The sequence below is a fragment of the Amorphotheca resinae genome (genome assembly GCF_003019875.1).
Source record: "Amorphotheca resinae ATCC 22711 unplaced genomic scaffold M430scaffold_9, whole genome shotgun sequence".
NCBI lineage: Eukaryota > Fungi > Ascomycota > Leotiomycetes > Helotiales > Amorphothecaceae > Amorphotheca > Amorphotheca resinae.
Window position 1 is genome coordinate 599,955 of NW_020194479.1, and position 21,659 is coordinate 621,613.

The following is a 21,659-nucleotide window of genomic DNA, read 5'->3' on the forward strand; positions in this document are numbered from 1 at the left end:
ACGCGGGAAAAGGAGGATATGATCCAGATCCAAGACGCAGGGCTGGACGGCGAGCAAGCCTGATTTCAAGAATGTTAGAATTTGAATGAATGAACGAATGAACGTTTTTGTCACGATCACATAGAATATTCTTCTTCACTGCCTGTCTGTTCGCGAAAAAAGCAGAAATAGAAAGAAAAGGGTGTGAGTTCTCAGGACCTCGGATTGATTTCATTCTTCGGTTTTTCTTCTTTGTTTCGTTTCCCGAATCCCTGTCTACCTAAGGTATGTGGGCTATGGTCATTTACAGACTGTCTGCTCTTTACAGACTGCTTGTTCTTGAATCTTAGGAGAAATTCTCTCCAATACTACCTACTGAAGTTTTCTCATGTCCAAATCCCCGCGTAGCTGTTATGTGAGAAAGTCACCATTCATTCATCACACATTATCCACAGCCTCTAGGTAAGTCCCATCCACAGCAGACACGACCCCAAGAAAACAAGCCATTCCACACTCCTCAGATATCTCTCTCTTCCACCACCGGGTTGAACGAGACATGCGCTTGCGATCCCTCTGTCGAAAGACTGCGTTTGAGTCGCGGTCTCGTCAGCGCATCTAGGGTCCTAGTCACCGGGCCCGCGAAGCTATCAAGCCAGCCGCCTTTGCTACTACGCTCCTGGCTTGAGTTTTCCCTTAGCGTGCGAGCGCGAGTCTTCTTAGAGAGGCGTTCCTGGGCGAGGATTACGCTATCGCGGCTGCTCGCCAGGGTCTTGTGTTGGAGTTGGAGTCGCGCGGTCGCGAGATCATCTTCATTGGTGCCCATTACTCTATCCAGCTCGTACACCATCCGGATCATGGAGTCGAAGATTCCTTGCGCTTCCTGGATGATGTCTTCTTTCTCGGGGTCGGTGAGCAGGGTCTCTGCTTTGGCGAGGCGCTGCTGGAATTCCAGCTTGAGATCCTCGCCGTCTTCATCGCCTAGGAAAGTAAAGAATTGCAAGCCGGGAACTAGCGTGGAGACCTGGCCGTCCGAGCAACTTGTTGAGTGGGACCGGGATTGACGTTGTCTTGGGCGGTGATGGCTGAAGCTGGATGGGATATCTGGTCTGGAAGTTGCGTCTCGCGAGACCTGGGTGGGCCAGGGATCGATGGTCCAGAAATCCCCTCCCAATCCACCGGCTACTTGCAACGAGGCTCGAATATGTCTCCCGCCGGAGAACAGAGCCATGTATAGAACCCAAGCATACGCTACCAACACGTGGGGATTCTTCTCAGCCGACTGCTTCATATGAGTGATGAACGCCGCCAACTCGCCATTTTGCGCAACGGCCTCTAATCCCTCGTCGATCTGATGTTCAGGCGCGCCGGTCAGTATGCGGATATCGGCTCGCAGTCTTCCCGAGCGGAGGAGACCAGGCAGTCTGAGGTAGGAGAGGAGGGTTCGGGTTCGCGAGCAGACACTCCCTGCGTCACCGGCTGGTGGGATGTTCCGGGTGGGTAGGCGATGTATGCTCCTGGAATCTGTAGATGGATAATCGGGCTTGGAGGCATTGTGGACAGGACTTTCTTTAAGGGTCAGGGGCAGGTACGGCGCATCGAGGATTGATTGCCATATGGACTCGAAGGTTGTATAGATGGGCGCAATGTGCAGGAGACCGGAGATGTAGGTGGAAGGGTCCGGACTATAGGGAGGGAGGGCCAAGCAGAGGCGCAGACGTACTAGTCTGTTTAATTGACTGTGGGTAGAGCGTGTGGCAATGTTGACTGCATTTTGTCAGCTCAGGTAGGCAGGGTTCGAGGCCATCCTACTTCGTTCTGATAATGAATATAGGCTGGTTGTAGAAGACGGTGGTGGAGAAGGAATAGGAGTAGGAACAGGAAAAGTAGTCATCGTAGGGGTATACCATGTTTCTTTGAGGACACAGAGCACTCACTAATAAGAGGAATCGAGTTTCAAGATCTTGAAGGAACTATTCAGGTTGTGCTCTTGTCACTTGAACTGTAGAACTGGCAAAGCTTATTGGCAACTAGCCGCCGGAAAGTATAATAACATATGGACAGAGCACTTGCTGCAATCCTACCATGATACTTTAAATATAGCGGCGATGCATACACTCCATGGCAAAATACTTCTTCTCCTAGGGAGGATCTTTCCAGGAGGCAGACTCGGATCAACCCCTAAACAGCTGATTTTATCAAGAGGAACAAAAAAAGAAAAGGAAAAAGAAAAACATACAACAGCAGGTATTCGCTGGTGGTCACCCACCCAACTACTAATCTGCCGATCTGAAGCTTGAGTATGGCAGAGCGGACGGGATGCCCTATTTTCTTCAGTCTGTGGTCGTATGTGATTGGTTTTAAGTTATTTGAACTTATCTATGTACACGGATAGACAAAAGCACAGAAAAGAAATATCAAAAATCCAATAAAAGAAACATACAAGTGATGCCCAGTTCTCTGTGTGCTCTAGTCGCTCCCTCTCCAAACGTCTGCAACCCCGTTTCCGGTTTTCTGAAAGCTGCTTTTACCTCGCGTCGATCGTGCTCAGCAATTCTGCCTTGGCGTCATGCAGTATAAGGCCACTTTGTGATTTCCTCAGCTTAGACTTAGAGAATACAACCGTTCTATCAATTGAACTCCTACTCTCCCCGCCCCCACAAATCGGCGACCTAGGACGATTGGTTGTGCTGCCAGATCGATTCAATCTCATATCATCATGTTTAGTTCCCCATTGAAGCTGATGACCGTTCATGAAGAACGGGTCGAGTCTCATTTTCGTTTCTTTTAAGTAAAAACCAGCAGAGCAGTCTGGGTGTCCTTTCCTTCATCACGATTCACTAGTGATACAAGATCACTAGTTTGTCACAAATCTCATCACCTTATTTTTCTTATTTTTCAATGTCAGGATTCTGCGAGGATCCATCTAGATCGAGAACTTCGCGATGATAAACGCTACGAGATCCCGTATAGCCAAGCAGACAAAGAGAATCGCAAGATTCGGGCGACAAAGATAATGGGCGAGCTTGAGTATAAGTATGGAGAGAAATCAGAAGGTACTGTGGCTATTACTGTCGCTGTGGCTATTATTGTCGCTGTGACTATTACTGTCGCTGTGACTATTACTGTCGCTGTGACTATTACTGTCGCTGTGACCATTACTATCGCTGTCGCTGTCGCTATTGTTCTTCTTGTCGTTAACTGGCTTCGTTATTACTAAAAGGCCCATGACCATTAGAACTGATTACCAACTCCCTGTAATTTCAGTCATTCGTTAGATGGGTTCTTATAGAAAAGGAATTTAAAAGAATGTACTTCAAACCAAGCCCAACCGGTTCCTCTGAACACTTCTTGTTCAGTGACAATTTCGCCTCCCTTAATGTAGACTTCCTGCGATCCATCGATTTGCCCGTCCTTATAGAGCTTAATGGCGGCCTTGATATTGGCATGCTGTTGTTCGGGTTGATAGTCAGGATTTTTGGGTCAAGCTAGCCACGGAGTTGTTGGATGCGCTCTTGGACATCAAACACTGCAGGCAAAGGGATCGCAGGTGAGAATTCGATTTTGTCCGCCATCACACATATGACTTCTGATAGGCGGGGACTTGATGTGAAGTGGAAACAGCTGAGAAGAGGGAAAGTATTGAGGCTGAGCGGAAGGTGGGCAGACGCCATGTGCCCTATATCATGTAAATAGTAACGTCTGGCAACTTGATCAATCCACAGACTTAACACAACGATCAAGGATTGCCCCTCACAGCAGATCAGCGGAATCGTGAGAGAAATGAAGTGGTGAGGCGAAGTCCTGTACAGCTAAAACACATCAAGACTTGGGACAGTACCTATATCGGAGCCCTAATTCTCTCCCTTTAGAAATATACTTGATTGAAAACAGAACAAGACACGCCCATCAGGAAGCTTTGCTTCTGCAGTAAAGGTATAGTTGTCGGTCTCCACAAACCATCCAAAAATGACATAGTCGGCGAGTATCTCTATCTGACCAGGTTTCAACTCGTGGCCATACTGACTATTATGTCTTATAATGATTTGGTGCCACTTCACAAGCTTATCCTCGTAATCTCGAGTTTCTTCATCACCTTTCTGAATACTTATTCGAAGAGAAGTGTCGTTTAGGTTTGGCACGTCGGGCGCAATACCACGTAGGTACCCAAAAAAACGGTGATCGCTACCACTCCTATTAGAACTTCAAGATATATGAATGCGGAAGATAGGTTGAGATAACATACATCTCTGGAGGATTTGGTGCAATAATGAATTCCTCGATTTCGAAAAGCTGCTGGTTGGGCGGAGTCGGGCCACAGAAGTATGCTGGATTGTCGCCAGGGACCTGTTGGTGCGCCTCAGTCATGATTAAAGCGTCGACGTTCTTGTGATACGCTGTGCTATGCAGTATCTGTTGCGAGTGCAAAGGGGTATAGTTATAGCGTCTGAACAGCTGATCAAGTTGATTGCTAGCAGAGCGCGACTCAAAATAGTCATAATCATTTCTGGTGCTTGCTTGATATTGACGGTGACAGAGTTTGGGGTTGTGGCAGGTTATATAATTCTGCGCGACGGCCAGTTTCGACTTACGGACTGCCAACACCAACACCAACACCAACGCAACCCACACAGTTGCTGTCTATATCACGTACAACATAACACTGCTGGCCAGTGCCACAGTAGGAAATGCAGTACTAGATGACTGCGCGGAGACTTTGCTGCGTGTATAAGTAATACAATCATTCAAGGCCGCTGCCCCAGCCTATTCATGTCACCGGGGAGCATGAGAATGACTACATTCAGTTCATATACGGGACGCTGAGCTGGACAAGCAGGGATACGAAAGGATCCGCCACCTGCAAGACTGGTGGCTGGAATCCCCGGACCGTCCGATGATGGAGGCTTACTTGGCTACGTCCCTGCCGAGAAGCAGATAGATTGTTGTTTCTCATGTTAAGACAGTGGATAGCGAGTAGAATTCGTAACTGGATGTGTGTGCAGCTACATATCACCTAGGATCTCTGTGTAGCACAGCCTGAGAATTTTGAGTTTGGAAGTAGAGGCTCAAACGTGGGATATCACAAACTGGAAACATGGATTCGAATGTCAAAAGTGGCGTAAGGAGTTCACAACTTAGAGCTAGACTTTTCAAGAGCAGCAACAGGAATGCATTTGCATCAGAGATTGGCAAAACGTGATACACCGTCACCTAAACCTGATTTCAAAATCTCGAAACATGAAAAGAGATGGCAGACAGCCCAGTTCTCCTCAGTCTGTGGTTATATGTGCTAGCCTCCACCATCTGTATACTCATACAGGACCACCGAATCTTCTCACATCAGAACGAGAAAACGGGAAAACGTGAAATAGAGTTATAGATAGGAGAAAAAGGACAGGAGCACTCTCAAAAAATTGGCAAGATATCAAATGACATCAATTTCTCTACCGCACGGTTTCTGCCTGGAACGTAGACGGTAAACAAATTGCCAACATCATCATCATCATCCCATACCCAGATATTGCTCGATTTACCTACAGCAGCAGATGCACCACCACCCTCACCATCACCGTGGGCTCGCGCAGTGGTGCCGCGAGCGAAGCTCGCGCGCCGCCTTCAACAAACACTCGAAAGAGCGCGGGTTCGCCCTTATAGCTCAATGGTAGAGCGCGTCACTAGTACTACTAGTAAAGGACGAGTGTTGCCGTGTTCGATTCCGTGAGATTCGATATTCTATGTGTCTGCAAAAAAAATTTTGGGGGTATTCGTTTGGGCAAGCCGCTTCGCGGCTTGGCCGTCGCACCTGCTTTCTTTCCATGCGATGGCGCGCTTTCCTGGGGAGCAAAAGGTAAAAATGATATAAAAGCTTAAAAATGCAAAAAGATATGTTGAGGCTTATAATGCCCTTAGACGGAATCGAACCGGCAACCTCGTCATTTACTAGTAGTACTAGTGACGCGCTCTACCATTGAGCTATAAGGGCGAACCCGCGCTCTTTCGAGTGTTTGTTGAAGGGCTCTCATTATTATATAATATAAGACACAGTCTGTAGGGCTTTTTCAACGCTGTTCATGCCTCAGGTATCAAACGGATCTTAGGGCTCGCGATCAACAGATCCATACACCATTTCCGCCTTACTACTGTCGAAACCCATCTTCTTTTTCTGTTAATTTTTGTTTCTTTGCTTTCTGTTCCATTTTGCCTTATTTGGGCCTGACTTATTTCTTGCCAATAGACACAGCCGCGACTGATTGACTGTGTGGCAGATCGAGCAAGGGCTCGCTGCGCTCGCTCCTCGCTCGATCAAGTCTGTCACGGATCATTACTTGGGAGCCGACCAATATTTATCCCGCTAACTGCTGGAAGGAAGAGTTTGATCTTTAGATTTCTACAAATTACAGTACACACTTTCACACTGTACAGAGAAACTGGTCGAATAATCCTTCTATAGCAGTGTCAGAGTGTGGATGCCAGTCCATAGACAACCCCCCCCTTACAATCAATATTGGATGTTGGTGTTATGAAAGATGTTGAGAGTAGCATCAAGATAGCAAGGCATTCATCATATCGCCCCTTTAAGGGTAGGCCGGAATAGTAACCCACCCCTATTTCTTCTTTTCCTAATTCTTAATTCCTGAGCTGGAGTTGGTTATTGTTGTAACGCACCTTTCTCCTATCTCTCTCTCGCTTTATGAGCTTGCATTTTTGGGTAGTGGATTGAATCCAGAAGAAAAGGAAAAAGGTCTACTGTTAACCTGACCCACCGTCATGTGAGGTACGTGAATTCACTTTGGACTCGGTTACCGCATCGTTCGATCTGCTTTCGCAACGCGTACCTGATATATCTCCCGCGTCTTGAAACCGACCCCCTCCCCACCTAACTTCCATCAACAAAAGCATCACCACCAACACCTCCATCACAATGGATCCCGATTTTCATCCGGAGCCATACGTCTCAGAGGAGGTGTCCAGAGAGCGGGCCTTCCAGAGTGGTCTCCCGTTTCGCCTGGCACGGAAGAAAGAACTCTAGGATTTCTCCTAATTTCTCATCCGCTCAATATTTTACGTTCGATACCTTCTATACATCTTATTCTAATGTATTTCTTACTGCGCAGCGGTCTTATTACAGTCCTCTTAAGAGGCACTGCGGGCCTTGTGCCTCGGGCAAGCTCAACTATAACTTCCGATCTAGAGTATCTGAACTCTCCTGATGTTGCCACGCGCTTCAATGCCGTCCGCACCCAGATCCGCTTCCAGCTCGGCCTTATCCAGGTAGCCACGGGCCAGGGAGGTCTTCAGGCTTGGTAGGACGCATTTACCAGCGATTTCTTGTCCCAGATCGAACAATTCGCTCAGAATTAGGCTGATCAGGCTATCGTTGCTACGGCAGTCCCTTATATCGCCGCGCATAATGGTGGCAGGAACCTGCAGACTTATCAGAGTGTTATGAATACTCTGCAGCAATGGAATCAGCGGATCCAGTCTAGTCTTAGATTCCCGCCGTATACAGGCTCTATGCCGCTGCCACAGCCTCCTGGTATTGGCCCCTAGTGTCAGGTGTATTACTACGGAGTGAAAGAGTCAAGTCATCTCCCGCCTAGTAGCATCCGCATTATCTTCAGCTTCTTTAGCCGCTTATGTAAAGCCATTCTAGGTTCGTTTATACCTCACAAAACAGACAATAATAACTAATAAATGAACCCAGAAAGTCGAGGACCAGCGCCATCTCTCCAAGAGAAAGAGCTACATGATTCTACATCCTCGAAGGCCAGCCCATCTGGTATTGAATTATGGAATCCCGAGACAAAGGAAGTATATCGGAGTAATTTCTACCAAGTATCAGGATGCACACTCTTCACGACAATTATGCAATGCATTCACAACATTCCAAAGATCCGGTCTATCTTTGATCGCGACTGTACAAGGACCGATCCTGATTTGTTCTCTGCCATCAAGTCATGCCTGGAAGTGATGGATAGAAGAAGGCTCCCGAACAAGAAAATCCCAAAAGACAATGTGATAGATCTGAAGGTACGGATTCCTTCTAGATATAGACTCGAGGTCCGCAGACTGTGAACTAAATGACCTAACTATTTCTCATAGGGAGTGCTTGAACTCGACGGTGCCAATTTCACATCACAATTTCGTTTCAGTCAGTGGTTGATCAACCGGTTGGATCTGATCGCAGTTAAAGCAAGGAGTCCCGAATCCTAACTTGCCATCTACTCCTATTAGAAAGCCGCAGATTGCTGTCCTGACAATCTCAGGCAATGATGTGGGCTTTAGTGAGTAAGTACTTCCCAAAATCATCCGAAGAAACGATAACCGTGTAAAGAAATATGACAATCACAGCCAAAATTCGACAATCACAGATAAAATTCGACAATCACAAATAAAATTCGACAATCACAGATAAAATTCGACAATCACAGATAAAATCCGACTATCCAGCTTTCTTGGAATCCGTCATGTATCGAATAACTGCTACGAGAAGATATTCCGCTGAACTTCCAGCTGGCATATTGGTCCATGGAGAGAAGTTAAACTTCTCAATGCTTCCTAATTTAAACGCTGCGGGAGGCTCTCCGCGTTTGAGGGGCCTGTTTATATAAGTATGTTGTCTATATCCGACTGCCGGGTAAGGTGAGGCCTTGGGCCAAGTTCGATGTTTCCCGACCTGGCGCACCAACCCTGGAGACTCCTTTTGTAAGGGACGAAAGGTTCAACACGGTTAGTAAGATCCTTTCTGCACCTGTGTGTTGAAATGCTAATGACTTACAGATGGAATGTGATACCCAGCTGCTCTAGGGGAAGGCTGATCCTGCCCCTGCGCTGGAGATACCAAAGGACACTGCAGAGAAGACAGGACACTGCAGAGAAGCCAGGACACTCTCTAAATATCCCAGCAGATTTAGCAGACATTCTCTCTCCCAAGAATATAGATGCCAACGGAAACGGCAGGGATATTAGTCCAGGGGCCGCATCTAGCAGATCCCAACGGGCCAGGGTAGCTCCAAAAATGATTCAAGACAGCTTGGAAGACCGGTTCAGAAGAAATCAAGCTCGCAAGCGATTGGTGAAGCAGAAGAAAGAGGAATTGAGCCGACAACTGCAACGCGAGAGACCTGGTCCTGGTTCCTCCATGCTGGACTGGTTGCGTGCTAACATACCCCGGATGGATCTCACCGAAATATGCCAAGCAATAGAGATGTTGATCCAGGCGGCAAAGGAGATCGTGGGGCCTGATAATACCAAGAGACCGGGCAGTCCGTCGGGTCAATCTTCAGATGACATGAGGGAGCGGACAGCCTCGTCACTGTCGCTGTCACTGTCGCTGTCGCTGTCACTGTCGCTGTCGCTGTCGCTGTCGCTGTCGCTGTCGCTGTCGCTGTCGCTGTCGCTGTCGCTGTCGCTGTCGCTGTCGCTGTCGCTGTCGCTGTCGCTGTCGCTGTCGCTGTCACTGTCACTGTCACTAATCGACGGAGCAACGCCGCGGCAGCATTCCTGACTCTTACGAATCGAGCGCTGACGATATTGCTGGAGAGGGGGAATTCAGTTGAGAAGCAGGATGACAGTTGCGATGATTGTGCTCTGCCCATATGACCTTGTCAGGTTAATAAGCTCTTGCGTCTCTGCCGTGCCCAGCGCAGTATATCTAATCCATACAGCACACTTCTACATAGCGTTCCTCCACCAAGAGCTAATAGAAAAACACATTTTGAAATCCAGCCATTTTATAGACACTGTGGTCAAGTAAATCATGCATCAAAGTTCTAACTTACAAGTATAAAGGGGTTAAATAAACATTATAAGTTTCTAGTTCTAATTTGATAACTAAGGTGGCATTAGTTTTTGAAGTGCTTTACGAACACTAGCTAAACGTTAATTATTAACCTCCCTATAATTCCTACCTATCACCTACTCGTCTTATAAGTGAGTTATCGTACACGAAGGAACATATATTATTATCCTCATAATTTACAATCACTCCCTCTCTCTCGAGACACACGTAAAGTCTTTCTAAACCCCTCTATTTTCTTCTCTTTTTTTTTGGGGGGGGGGGGGGGGGGGGGGTCTATCATAGGAGGACAACCAAGTGTTAAAAACCACTACCAGAAAGAATAAACAACACAAAGCGCATTACAGAAACCAGCTCCAGCTTGTAGACTTAAGAATCAAAGAAAGAAATTTAAGTTACTGTTACTGTTACTGTTACAGTTCAAGCTTTACCTTTCAAGGCGCGACAAGAGCAGAGCAACTAGGTAGGTAGATGCTAAGCTCTAAGTACCCGTCTACGTTTCAAATATTCTATCTAGAAAGAGTTTTTGATTCTGACTTCCCTGAGGGTTAACACACAAGGTAGAAATCGAACTGTGTTATATCGATCATATTATATTATATTACATTATTCATTGTATCTACCAGCTTTCATTCAATACACGGCAGTATCCAAGCAGAGATACACTTCATCTCACGGGAATACCTCCCGGTTGCATCCACACGCACAAGATCCCGCACCTACACAACAGCAAACCTCTCCTCATCTAGCAACGTCCCCTCGCTCCAACTCTCCGTCACCCAATCCCAGCCCACCACCCGCGGGATCTTTCGTCTCCCACTCTCAGCAATCTGTTGCCTTAGAGCACGCACCTGTCCCCTATCCTCATTCGTGACGACGACATGCGTGACCTCCGCGTGCAGATCCTCTGCGATAGCACCGGCCGCGAAGAGGAACCGGAGCCTCGCTACCTTCCTTTCCAATTCTGTAGCCGAGTTCTGTTTCCCATCGCTGGGGGCGAGATAGGCCACGCAGCCCCGGAACAAGGAGCCTCGCAACTCCCCCAGTCCTTTGCCACGCTGCTCGAGCTCGGAGAGGAAGGCTGTGGGCGAGAACGTGGAATTCTTGATCGGCATCATATCTTCCAGGACCCCCTTGAGCTCCTGGGGATTGAGATCCCGCGCGTAGCTATCCCCATACTGGTCCACATTCCTTGCAATAGCCTCTCTTGACTCGGGCGCCACGTGAAGCATATGATTTGGTTCAAAAGGGACCAGAAATCTCTCTTTCCCAGGCCCATCTATCTCCGCCTGTTTCAAGGCATCGAGGATCCACGAAGGCTTGATCACATTGGTGTGTCCCCTCTTTATCAGACTTGCGACCTTGACGACTTTCTTGTCGCCAATACAAAGAATATGCTCTTTGGCTGTAGGAGACTGGAAGATACTACCGCCATTGCTCTTGATGATCTCCTCAATTTCTGCTTTGCTCTTCTTCACCGGCTGAAGCATCTCGCTCAAGACGCAAAAGTTGAGTCCTTCAAGGATCTTCGTTTGGGGCCCACCATACGGGGTCTTGATTTTGCTGTCATTGCCTGCTATGACAAGTTCTTTCTTTCTTCTCTTCGTCATCCTTTTCCGGCTGCTGTCGACTTTCATCTCTTTCTCTCTATCGGCTTCTGCCTTGGCTTTCAGATTGATGAAATCATCGATGGAGAGCGTGCTTTGCCAGTCTTTATCAGTTCGTATTCTCTTGAAACGAGGGAAACGGAGTGTGAATTTCGTCTTGAACGAGTCGCTGCTGCCGACCGACGCTGCTCTGACTTCTACGACCACCGAATCGCTGGGTTTGATCCATACATCTGGACGTTCGTACTGACCATCCGGGCCCCCTAGCTCGATGTACTCGGTGGGAGGGTTCTTACGGTCCCAGGTGACCCATTTGCCAGCTGTGAGATACATGACCTTGTCGTAATCTTCAGCTCTAAATCCACCACCGACCTTAAAAAACGAGTAGAATTTCATAGGATTTGCACCTGCGTTACAGATCAATATCGTGCGCTGGTATGTAACATGACAATTCTCACCTTGAGAGTCGATTATATTCTTAGTCACCCGCAAACCGCATAAGAACGAGGACAGTCGCCCGCCCTTGTGACCTGAACCGTAGTACCCACCGATGATCAAACAATCCAGAGATTCTCCAAACTCAGTCATGTACTCTGGCTTGACCTTCATCCAATCATCGTTACGACTATTCAGTCGATACATAGACCGTGGATTCTTCAGCACCAGCCCTTCCGAAGCTTCGGCTACAACCTTGCGCAAGAGTGGCTCGATCTCGTCAACTGATTTGGCAACCACATGGCTATGAATCTCCATGCGACGGTGGACGTCTCTCACAGACTGGGTGAGAGCTTTATATCTGTCTCGGAGTGTGAACTTGGTAATATCTTGGTCATTGATATACAAGCAGTCGAAGACGCGAAACAGCGGTCGTATTCCCGTACTGAAGGGGTTCTTCTGCTGCTCGAGTGCTGCCGTCTTCAATGTCCCAAATGGTACCATCAGATCTGATTCCGGATCCCACGTTATCATCTCACCGTCCAGGATGATGTTTCTCACTCTTGGGTCAAAGGCATCCTTGAGATGCCTCGTCAGCGCCGAGTTATCGTCCTCGAAACCATTCCCATACAAGTAGGTGTAATCTTTCGCTTTTCGGGACCAAAAAGCAAAGCGTTTCCCGCCAGCAACGCTGTCATCTTCTACCATGTGCAACTGCATTCTCTCGCCATCTAATTTTTCCTCAATCCAAAATTCCGGGTCGTCTTCGGTGACACCCATGCGATCAACCATCTTCTGGAAAGAGAACATAGAAAACTGAGCCAGTTGCGGCTGAAAGCATGACATGAGACCTATCCCGCCTTCTTCATCATCTAGACGTTGAGTGGGATCTGTCAATTCCCAACACACCCGTCGAAGGTTGGAAGACACATTGAATAGAGCCTCTGCATCCGGATGCCAAAGCTAGAAGACGTAAGATAATGAAGAAAGATGTGATGGGGTACTCACGTCCAGGATGGTTTTCTCAGAGGCCCCTAGCTTCATCTGTCGAAGAATGATACGGATAAGCCACATCAGCTCCTCTGCATTCATGTTCTCATAGAAAGTTTCGAAAATTGGCAACTGCTGCGATTCCCCTTGAGCGGCCGCAAGCTTGTCCAGCAACTCGTTGACCTCCGCAATCCGCATGTTGCCAACGGTCGACCGCATGGTCCTCTTGGACAGCACGTCAAAACACCTTCCAGCGAAGTCCCCAGCCATACGAGTCGTGGTGCTCTGACCGGGCAGCTTCCAGTTGATAAGATTGTACCCATCTTCTGAATCGGGGCTGATCTTCATAAGCTTTACCAGCAATTTGCCAATAGCTTTCTCCTTGAGACCATACATCGGTCTATCTCGATCCTTCTCAGGAACAATGAGCCGCATAGCGGGGTAGAAATCGTCTCCTACCTCGCTGCGCCATCTCGACATGAAGCGTTGGATAATGTTGCGACGCATTTCATGGGGAGAAGGGTTATTTGGCCCATGGGGTCCTTGCTTGGCACGAGCCACTGTCGGCCCCGTTGGACGTTTCTTGATGTCGTTCAGAGGATTGAAGAGAGACTTGAAAAGTTCATGGAATGGAAAGGTCTGGGAATGATTGTGGGGACGGTGGGGATACCTTGCAACTTAGCCATCGTCATGCCAGAAGTATGAAAAAGCCTACTTAGCATCCAGTTCTTCTCTGCTTAATGGACCACTGCCATACTGGCGCTCGTCTTCCTCGACGGCCGCAGCATCGGGCTGCTTCTGGCTGTAGGCCATCTTTACTGACCTACAAGCTTGTGGATTCAAGTATGTATCTTGGAGATGAGATGGTGGAGAGCATTCGTGCCGAAGAACATCTCCGCATCTGAAGTTGATCTGAAGGACGTTGAGCCTAGGAGAACGCGGTTGCCTGAGACCTGTGGCGCGTAGGGGACTCCAAAGCTCGTGACGTTGGGAGCCGAGGTCGCTAACTCTAAGAGTACAAGGGTACGTTTATATAGTATTTTGGGGTGTGACCCTAGTATCAAGAACATGCCAAACATCTAAGGCCTGAATAAGGCTTGACGGAATGAAACATCCCAAATCGAATACACACACGGTACACCCGCTGATAACGATGCGCCATATTGATCGACGTGCAGCTGAGATCTATAGGAAGGCGTCTGAGAACTGATCAATCTTCGTTCCCAGGTACTGTAGATACATATGAAAGGGGGCACTGGTGCCAGCACGTGATGTCGCGTGACGTGTTCCGTGGGGGATAATGGAAGGGATCTTCAACTGGAAGGCTTGGGATCTTGGCGGTTGTTGCTCGTTCGATGTTCAACTCTGTTCTGTGCCTTCGAATAATTCTTCATGAATCGTGGTTGATGCTAGGCCCTGCTAAGCTGATCCTTCCGACCCTTTGATCTCCTTCCTCAATGCGACTACCGCTTTACTCTCTTTGGGCATTGTAACGTGGCTCTACGAGTACGGGGGCTCTACAACTAGCTCTACAGCCCAGGTCCGAGAGAACACGGAAGGTTGTCGATAGAAACTGGTCATTGAATACGATCTTTGATCTTTGATATCCCCCACGGGCACGAGGAGTTCGCCGACGGGGCACGCGACCGAGCGGTGTGCTCCCAGCCTCCCATTCTTACTGTACTCCCACGCTCGCGCTCTCTCTCAGTCTCCCACGCTCAATTTCCAAATTCTCCGTCTGTAATTTCAATAGTCCCCGCAACTGCAAGTCGACGTGGCCTACCGCCTCCCGACTACGGAACCCCGTCCACGGTCCACGAAAAGATTTCGATGCCAGAAGCAATGGCAGATGATGCAGACGCCTGCGGACTTGGAAGCAAGTGCTGCAGGGCCGGCAGGGGCAACATTTCCTTCGGACCTGAGCGGAGCGGGGTGCGGGGAGTGTTCGTGCCCAAGTACGGAATAGTTGTGGATTGTGGAAGGACCCTGAGAGTTGAGGGCTCAAGCCTTTTGTCAATAAGCTTTAGGCTTTTGGCCGCATCAATCAATATCCAGTCGACGGGAGGGTACATACAATAGGTATCCTGCAGAAGAAGTTCATCCTTGGTCGTCGTGCAATGTCATCGTACAGTAGGAAGATGGGAGCACGATGTGACCGTCAGATTGGGGGTCGGGATTGTCGATGACATGGCTGCGGAGCACGGAGTAAGGCGGATTGGAAAGTCGAGCATCTGAGTGGCTCGCCACTCCCAGGATTAGGCTGGGCCCGACGTCCCGGGGGAAGACAGTCGAATTAGGCCATTATTAATCTGATCTTTGGCCGGGATTTGAGGACGTATACGGAGCAGTTGGCTGTAGCCTGTAGGTTGTGTATGTGTCGCTGGTATATCTGGCTCCAGAGCAAAGGACCCCCGCGTTAACCCTCCTGTAATATGTCAGTCCATGTCCCGTCTGATCGTGATGATGTAGCTATCCCATCCTACCACAGAGCACTTGCGCCTCCTGTGTGAGTACGCTGAGGCGGATGATCGGTGCCAGTTCAGAGACAGTGATCCCACGCAGAGCACGCGCCAAGAGTTGTCCATCTCGCAGGATAGGAGAAGCGGAAAGGGGCCAAGGGAAAAAGGAATAGGAATAATAGAGGTATGAAATAGAGGTGATTGAATAAAGTCAGGGCCTCTCCCGACCATTTATCGTGTGTAGTGTGTTCGGCGACCGGCCACCTCTTATCGAGACGATACTGGGAGTAATGAGTCTTGCTTACCTACCTACTCTGTACACACCTATCTATCCACTATCTACATATCTATCATCTCTTCCCTCACAACACCACTCCACTCTTCTTCCCTCTCCTCCTCCTCCTCTTCCTCTTCCTCTTTCTTTCTTAAATTCCAACTCCTCATGTCATCCCTTTGAACTCTGCCTTGCTCCGCAGCCTGACATGCCTCACCAAACCCACCAAACCGACCTGTGCAACGAACTCCTGGCCACAACTCGAGTTTCTCTCCGATAAGGCCTCTCTGACGCTCTGCGGGCCTTGGATGAGCCGTTCCAACGCCTCGCCTTTTTCTCAACTGTTATCAGGTCTAAAGTCCTATTGTTCTGGCAAAAGGCGCGCTTCCCCGGTTATCAGGAAATAGACTGGTAAACGCTTCCCGTCGGACCACCGTCCCACCGGCACGCGACCTCGGCGCCGGTTAGTGACGATGTTGGCCCCGAGATCCTACCTATTTTCGCGCCAGAAGTCCTCCCACCAAGATTCTTCTCCTCCACGAAAACCAAAGCATGACGCTGTTGCCAGCAAACAGGGCAGCCGATTCCCTGCGAAGCAAGACAATCAGGCCATGTCAACCATCACTACTACCAAAACCGAGTCGAGGCCGACAACACCATCCTCCCCTGTCGTAATCCCCATGCGAGGAAAGCGGGATGTCTCTCAGAACCAGAGGCCCGACCTGAGGACACGTCCGGGTGGGAGGAAGCTGTCAGAACGTTCCGAGCGGCGCGCGCGCTCTGTACACTCTCCTGATGCGATCCCCCCGTCAGTCGCCGCCCTCCTTGCCATCACGTCTATCCCGCCGCCGAAATCGAATAGCATACGGAGGGGAGCTGGCGCGGGTCAGAGGTTGACGGTGGATTCGATCTTAGAACATACTGCCGTGTCGGAGAAAGAGTTCAACTTGTCACTGGGGAAGGGTCCGCTAGATTTTCTCCTCAGTCCTCCCGACGAAATAGAGGAGGATGACGCTTTGGGGAGCCAGACGGGGCAAGAGTCAGTTATGTCGAGTCAAACGCTTTCCAGTGGATCTATACCGTCTCTAGACGATAGTTCAATCAGTCCATCGCCCTCTTATACCTCGCTCCTGACACCGGGATCTCGGGGGAAGAAGTCACTGCCTACGCGCCGGATGCAACCACTGTCATCCCCACCGGGCGAGAGTGCTACATTCGAGGATCCGTTGTCGAGTGTAGAACTCGACATAGATACTTTAGATTTCAGAGTCTTCCAGCGTCCGGAAGATATTGAGGAGAAGAAGCAAGATATTAATACGGTTGTGACAACGAAGCGCAAATCGGCCTTCAAGTCGAATCTGACGGCTTCTTTAAAAGCGTTGAGATCCGCGGCCAAGTCCTTTTCAAGCCTCACGGCACCGATGATACCGCCAGATGACTTTCTCACAAGATCAATTATATCCATAGATCCGCAAGTCCCTTTTACCGACGAGCGCATGCCTCCACGGTTGGAGGATACACCCACGCCAGCCCTTCGGCGATACCTAAACCCTACCACCAATGCTCCCATTGATGCTCACGTTCCTGCCTCCTCACTTATGCAGACCATGAGCGCAACCAAGTGTACAGCGTCAATCCAGATGCAGACATACAAAGTTTCTCGGTCTGCCAAAAGCACATCGCCCAGCGTGATCAGTCGGCGTACACAGACGACTCCCGAAGAAGTCTTTGGTGATGCAGCGGTGGGCCCGCTTGCACGCCAGAGAGACATGCGCGAGAACAGTGATTTTATCAGGATTGCAGTCATGGAAATGGCAATGCGAAGGAACGGCAAGCTGGACGACCAGAAACCCGGGAGGGCTCGATGGGCACTCCCCCCGAGACAACCTTCGACCAAGCCTTACGAGATTGGAGAGAACGGGGTCCCAGTGCGATGGGTGGCTATTACGCATTACTGAAAACCACTCATGTCGCGCAGATTCGCTCTTTGGGGGTTTCCACGACATCACCCATCCCCTACCACGCATACGATTCTATCACGATTTTCGAACCTCGAATCTCGATCCCAGGGGACCGCCGCTGACATCGACACCCGCGCCGATCCTCGGGAAGAAGGAGCAATTTTCGCTTCGTAAGCTTCTGGAAGGCGATCTGACCCACTTGGACGATTTACACGAAGACCCTGCGAAATCGCCTCGTTATGATTTATCCGTCTATTTCATGCGCACCCCACTTTTCATCCGCGGACCCTCGGAGAGACCCGCTCATGACACACGGATATATCATGGCGGGAGCAATTATTCCCCGGTTCAAAGCCAGTACGAGGGAAAAGGGTGAAAAAGAAAAAAAGAAAAAGGAAAAAGGAAATTACCGAGAATCAGGGTCCTGAGAGTTAACTGGTTGAGGCGTTGACCCGAGACGCTGCACTGGGATTTGATGAGATCGTCAGGACCCAGGGGGACTTTCTGCAGTGTAGCCCTTGAGCGAGGGTCCCATGAATCTCTTACGTGGTTGAATGGTCGAATGGGGTATCCCTTGTTATTACCGACTTCTCCCTCGATTCATCGAATAATGTCCCGGGGGCATTCACAGGCAGCATTTTTTTTATGCAACTCTCAATTCTCGTTGGAATCATTTTAATTAATTCATGGGTCTGCGTCCTTGCCACGTCGGACGCTTACTATATGAGCGGGTTAGAAAGCCTGCTTGTGCGTGGATATCAACCCCACCGCACTTCGAGACGGGAATCCATTCCGAGTCCCTATGTTATGAATATGCATAGCACAGTTGAGGAGTTGAGGATTTTGAACCCAGGAAAGGGAGAGGGTTAACGGCGCTTGAGTATTATTATTGCATTTGGCCCTACTTTTTGCATCGACAAAGTACGTGGCATAAGAGCGGGCTATGGACCACGATGGATGGGATACGGCGCTCAACGGATTGGGATGTATTTATAGACTTACCACAAGGAAATTGATCTAATCACATGAACTGGAGGTGTCTTGAAGGCGTGAAGGTGATGCTGAACTACTTTAATGTTTGCTCGATGCCGTCTCATGCATTCATCCCACATCCCCAGTTTCGCTGAAGAATCATAAGCAAGACAGTGGTCACGCAGTAAATCCACCCGACAGATCCGCTGGAACAGCTGACCAGTGAGCTATACATATACTGCGTGAAGTCTCAGTTCTAGATATATCTACGGAGGTATGAAACTGCGTACGAATACTCCGTAGGGGAAAAAGCGACCAATATAACGCAGTCTAATACTCCGTAGTTTTGGACTTTCTCAGCCTTGGGCGGCCCGTCTCGGCAGCGCGGAGTAGATATAAGATGACATAACAGGAGCCGCACTCTGTATTCAGATCTCTCCTGAGAACTACCTACAGAGTTGAAACACACAAGATAGTGGGAGTGTCTTTTTCTTCTCTTCTAAATGTAGATCAATCCAATCCGATTGACGAGATAATATAGCTCCCTTGAAGAGAATCCCCCGCTGCGAGAAAAGGAGCCGTAAATCACGTGCCCCTCAGCCTCGTCTCGAACCTCCCGTTAACCTCAGAAGCCTGGATGCCGACCTCTGTTGCATCTCATCGCCATCCCAACATCGAGCTTACACGCCGTCGCGTCCTCACCACACCACACCAGCATCCACCCCACGACAGAGAAGAAGAATACAGCACGCATCAAGAAAAGCCAGCCACATAGCGAATAATCCAGAGCGCGGTATTATCCATGCCCTCCCGCCCCGCGTCGGCGCCTCCCCATGCACTCCCCACCCAGCGGCCCCGGCGCCGCTGTGCAGGGCGCGTCGCTGGCGTTTGGGAAGCTGGGCCGCAGGCCTAGTGTGGGGAGCAGCTCCGCGGGCTCGCGCGCCGAGAGCATGACTTCCAATTCCAATGGGAACGGGGGAGGGAGAGCGGACGCGGCGTTCATCGCGGCGACGTTGGCGGCGTCGAGGTCGGGGACGCCCGGGAGCCAGATGGGGAGGAGGGGCGGGAGAGGCGGGAGCGTGAGTTCGAGGGGGAGTGCGGAGTGGGGGGCGGGGTTGGATACGACGCCCATTGCGCCGACGAAGGCGTTGGTTGGGAGGTGGGAAGGCAAGGGATTGGAAGTTGGGAATGAGGGGAGTAGGAGGAGGCTTGCACAAGGAAGGGAGATGTCTCCTGAGAAGCGGATATCGCCTTTGCGGGTCAAAGGTCCTTCTCCAGAGCCGCCGAATAAACAGAAGATTGGGAGCGAAGTGCCATATGTTGGGGAATCGGCTGCACCAGCTATTCAAAAACGATCTCCATCTCCTGAGCCTCGGAAATCACCTTTGCCGGTCAAAGGTGCTCCTAAGCCGGCGAGTAAGGCGAGAATTGTGAAGGAATTAAAGGAAATACCTTATGATGGGGCATCGGCCACACCTGCTATTGAAAGACAACCTCCATCTCCTGAACCTCAGAAACCCCCTTTGCTGGTCAAAGGTCCTCCTAAGCCGGCGAGTAAGCCGAAGAACGTGGAGGAAATACCATATGTTGGGGCATCGGCTACTTCAGCTACTCGAAAACCGTCTCCATCTTCAGAATCTTCGACACCCCCTTTGACGATGAAGGGCCGTGTCCCGTCTCCTGATGTCAAACCTCGAAAACAAAAACCCGAAATAAAATCACCAAAACCTATACTGCCAGTGGCTCTGCCAGCTGAACCCAAAGCAACCGAGCCGAAGCCTCTTCCGACCTCACAGATACCTCCTATTACTGCTACCAAGCCAGTCGAGCCTCCCAAACCGCCTCCCGCGAGGAACACTTCTACAGCAACTAAACCGGCATCAACTAAACCGGCTAAAGCTCCCCCAGAAACACAAAGCTCCTCCATACCAGCTACCAAACCGATACCCATCCCCTCCAAAACTCTATCCCAATCCACCACAAAATCAGAAGAGACCCTCGCCTCCTCAGACGACTCCTTTGTCTCCGCGTCCGAACGCCTCCCCTCCTCACGTACCGGCCCAACCCCAAACCGCTCCTTCGTATCCCCCTCCGTCGCCCGAGTCGACTCCCTCGCCAACGCCATCGTAGCCTCCTCCCTAGCCTCCTCCCGCGCCGCCTCCCCCTCAACCTCCCTCTCCAACCCCCCACCCCTCCCACCTCCACGCCGCCGCCGCAGTTCCCGCGCCCACATCTTCCACCACCACCACCACCCCTCCAACAAAGAAACCTCGCGCACCCCCAGCCCCGCCGGTCCCCAACTCCGCGCCACCATGCGCAAACCGCGCCAGGACCAAGAACCCGACGAGCACGAGCGGCGCCTGCGCGCCCGTCCGCACCTCGTCAAGAAGCACCCGCACAAGCACCACGAAGGCGACCGCAAGCGGTGGCGCGACGCGCTCACGGAGCGCGAGCGCAAGCGCTACGAAGCCGTCTGGGCCTCGAACCGCGGGCTCTACAGCGCGGACCCGGACGCGGTCAGCTCGCTCATCGTCCGCGACGTCTGGAACCGCAGCCGCCTCCCGGCCGAAGTGCTGGAAGAAGTCTACGAGCTGGTGGATCGCAAGAGGACGGGTGCCCTCGGGAAAGAGGAGTTTGTGGTCGGCACGTGGTTGGTGGATCAGAGGCTCAAGGGGAGAAAGTTACCGATTAGGGTTAGTGAGAGTGTGTGGAGGAGTGTGGGCGTCTTGGGGGGGATTAAAGTTAGGAAGGTTAAATAAATGATTGAGGTAAAAGAAAGAGGGGGAGCTTGGGGGTTGGGGGAAGTGATTTTGGACAGAAACGCAGAATACTCAGATCTTTGAAGCTCGGATCTACCTACCTACCTAAAGATTTATTTGTATGAAGATGATGATGAGGTGTTAGGATTCCATCATATATATCATGGTATTATTATAATAATTATAGTAGATATTAGATTAAAACTTATTTACTTACTTACCTTACCTTATTGTTTTTTTTTGTAATACATCAAGTTATATCATCTTCACATCAACTTCACATTACATAACTTCACTTCACTATCACTATCACAACACCTTTGACAAACCCAAAAAAAAAATCACAGAAGAACACACACAACAACTCTAAAACACTATACTCATCATTCAAAACATCCCTCTTTATCTAACATACATACATACATAC

General features: G+C 49.8%; 5 protein-coding genes across 5 annotated transcripts; 2 read left to right on the forward strand and 3 right to left on the reverse strand.

Moving 5' to 3' along the window:
* Positions 1-355: 355 nt before the first annotated feature.
* On the reverse strand, positions 356-1,870 carry M430DRAFT_277931 (hypothetical protein; the record flags this gene model as incomplete). Its single annotated transcript, XM_024865726.1, has 2 exons — positions 356-1,743; positions 1,789-1,870. 2 exons carry the CDS (start codon positions 1,868-1,870, stop codon positions 497-499), a joined length of 1,329 nt encoding a protein of 442 aa, XP_024718942.1. The 3' UTR covers positions 356-496.
* Positions 1,871-3,830: 1,960 nt separating this feature from the next.
* Positions 3,831-4,344, reverse strand: M430DRAFT_20866 (hypothetical protein; the record flags this gene model as incomplete). The annotated part of the gene is made up of 2 exons (XM_024864388.1): positions 3,831-4,161; positions 4,223-4,344. 2 exons carry the CDS (start codon positions 4,342-4,344, stop codon positions 3,831-3,833), a joined length of 453 nt encoding a protein of 150 aa, XP_024718943.1.
* A 6,014-nt stretch (positions 4,345-10,358) lies between these two features.
* Positions 10,359-13,720, reverse strand: M430DRAFT_143436 (hypothetical protein). Its single transcript, XM_024862823.1, has 4 exons — positions 13,523-13,720; positions 12,826-13,477; positions 11,841-12,780; positions 10,359-11,789 (listed from the first exon to the last, which is right to left on the reverse strand). The coding sequence occupies exons 1-4, from the start codon at positions 13,618-13,620 to the stop codon at positions 10,495-10,497; spliced, it is 2,985 nt and encodes a 994-aa protein (XP_024718944.1). The 5' UTR covers positions 13,621-13,720; the 3' UTR covers positions 10,359-10,494.
* Positions 13,721-16,196: 2,476 nt separating this feature from the next.
* Positions 16,197-17,492, forward strand: M430DRAFT_76825 (hypothetical protein; the record flags this gene model as incomplete). Its single annotated transcript, XM_024869566.1, has 1 exon — positions 16,197-17,492. A coding segment is annotated over one exon (1,296 nt), but the record flags the coding sequence as incomplete, so codon positions are not given.
* A 2,229-nt stretch (positions 17,493-19,721) lies between these two features.
* Positions 19,722-21,399, forward strand: M430DRAFT_36165 (hypothetical protein). The gene has a single exon (XM_024866881.1). The coding sequence runs from the start codon at positions 20,132-20,134 to the stop codon at positions 21,230-21,232; it is 1,101 nt and encodes a 366-aa protein (XP_024718946.1). The 5' UTR covers positions 19,722-20,131; the 3' UTR covers positions 21,233-21,399.
* The last annotated feature ends 260 nt before the right edge of the window (positions 21,400-21,659 follow it).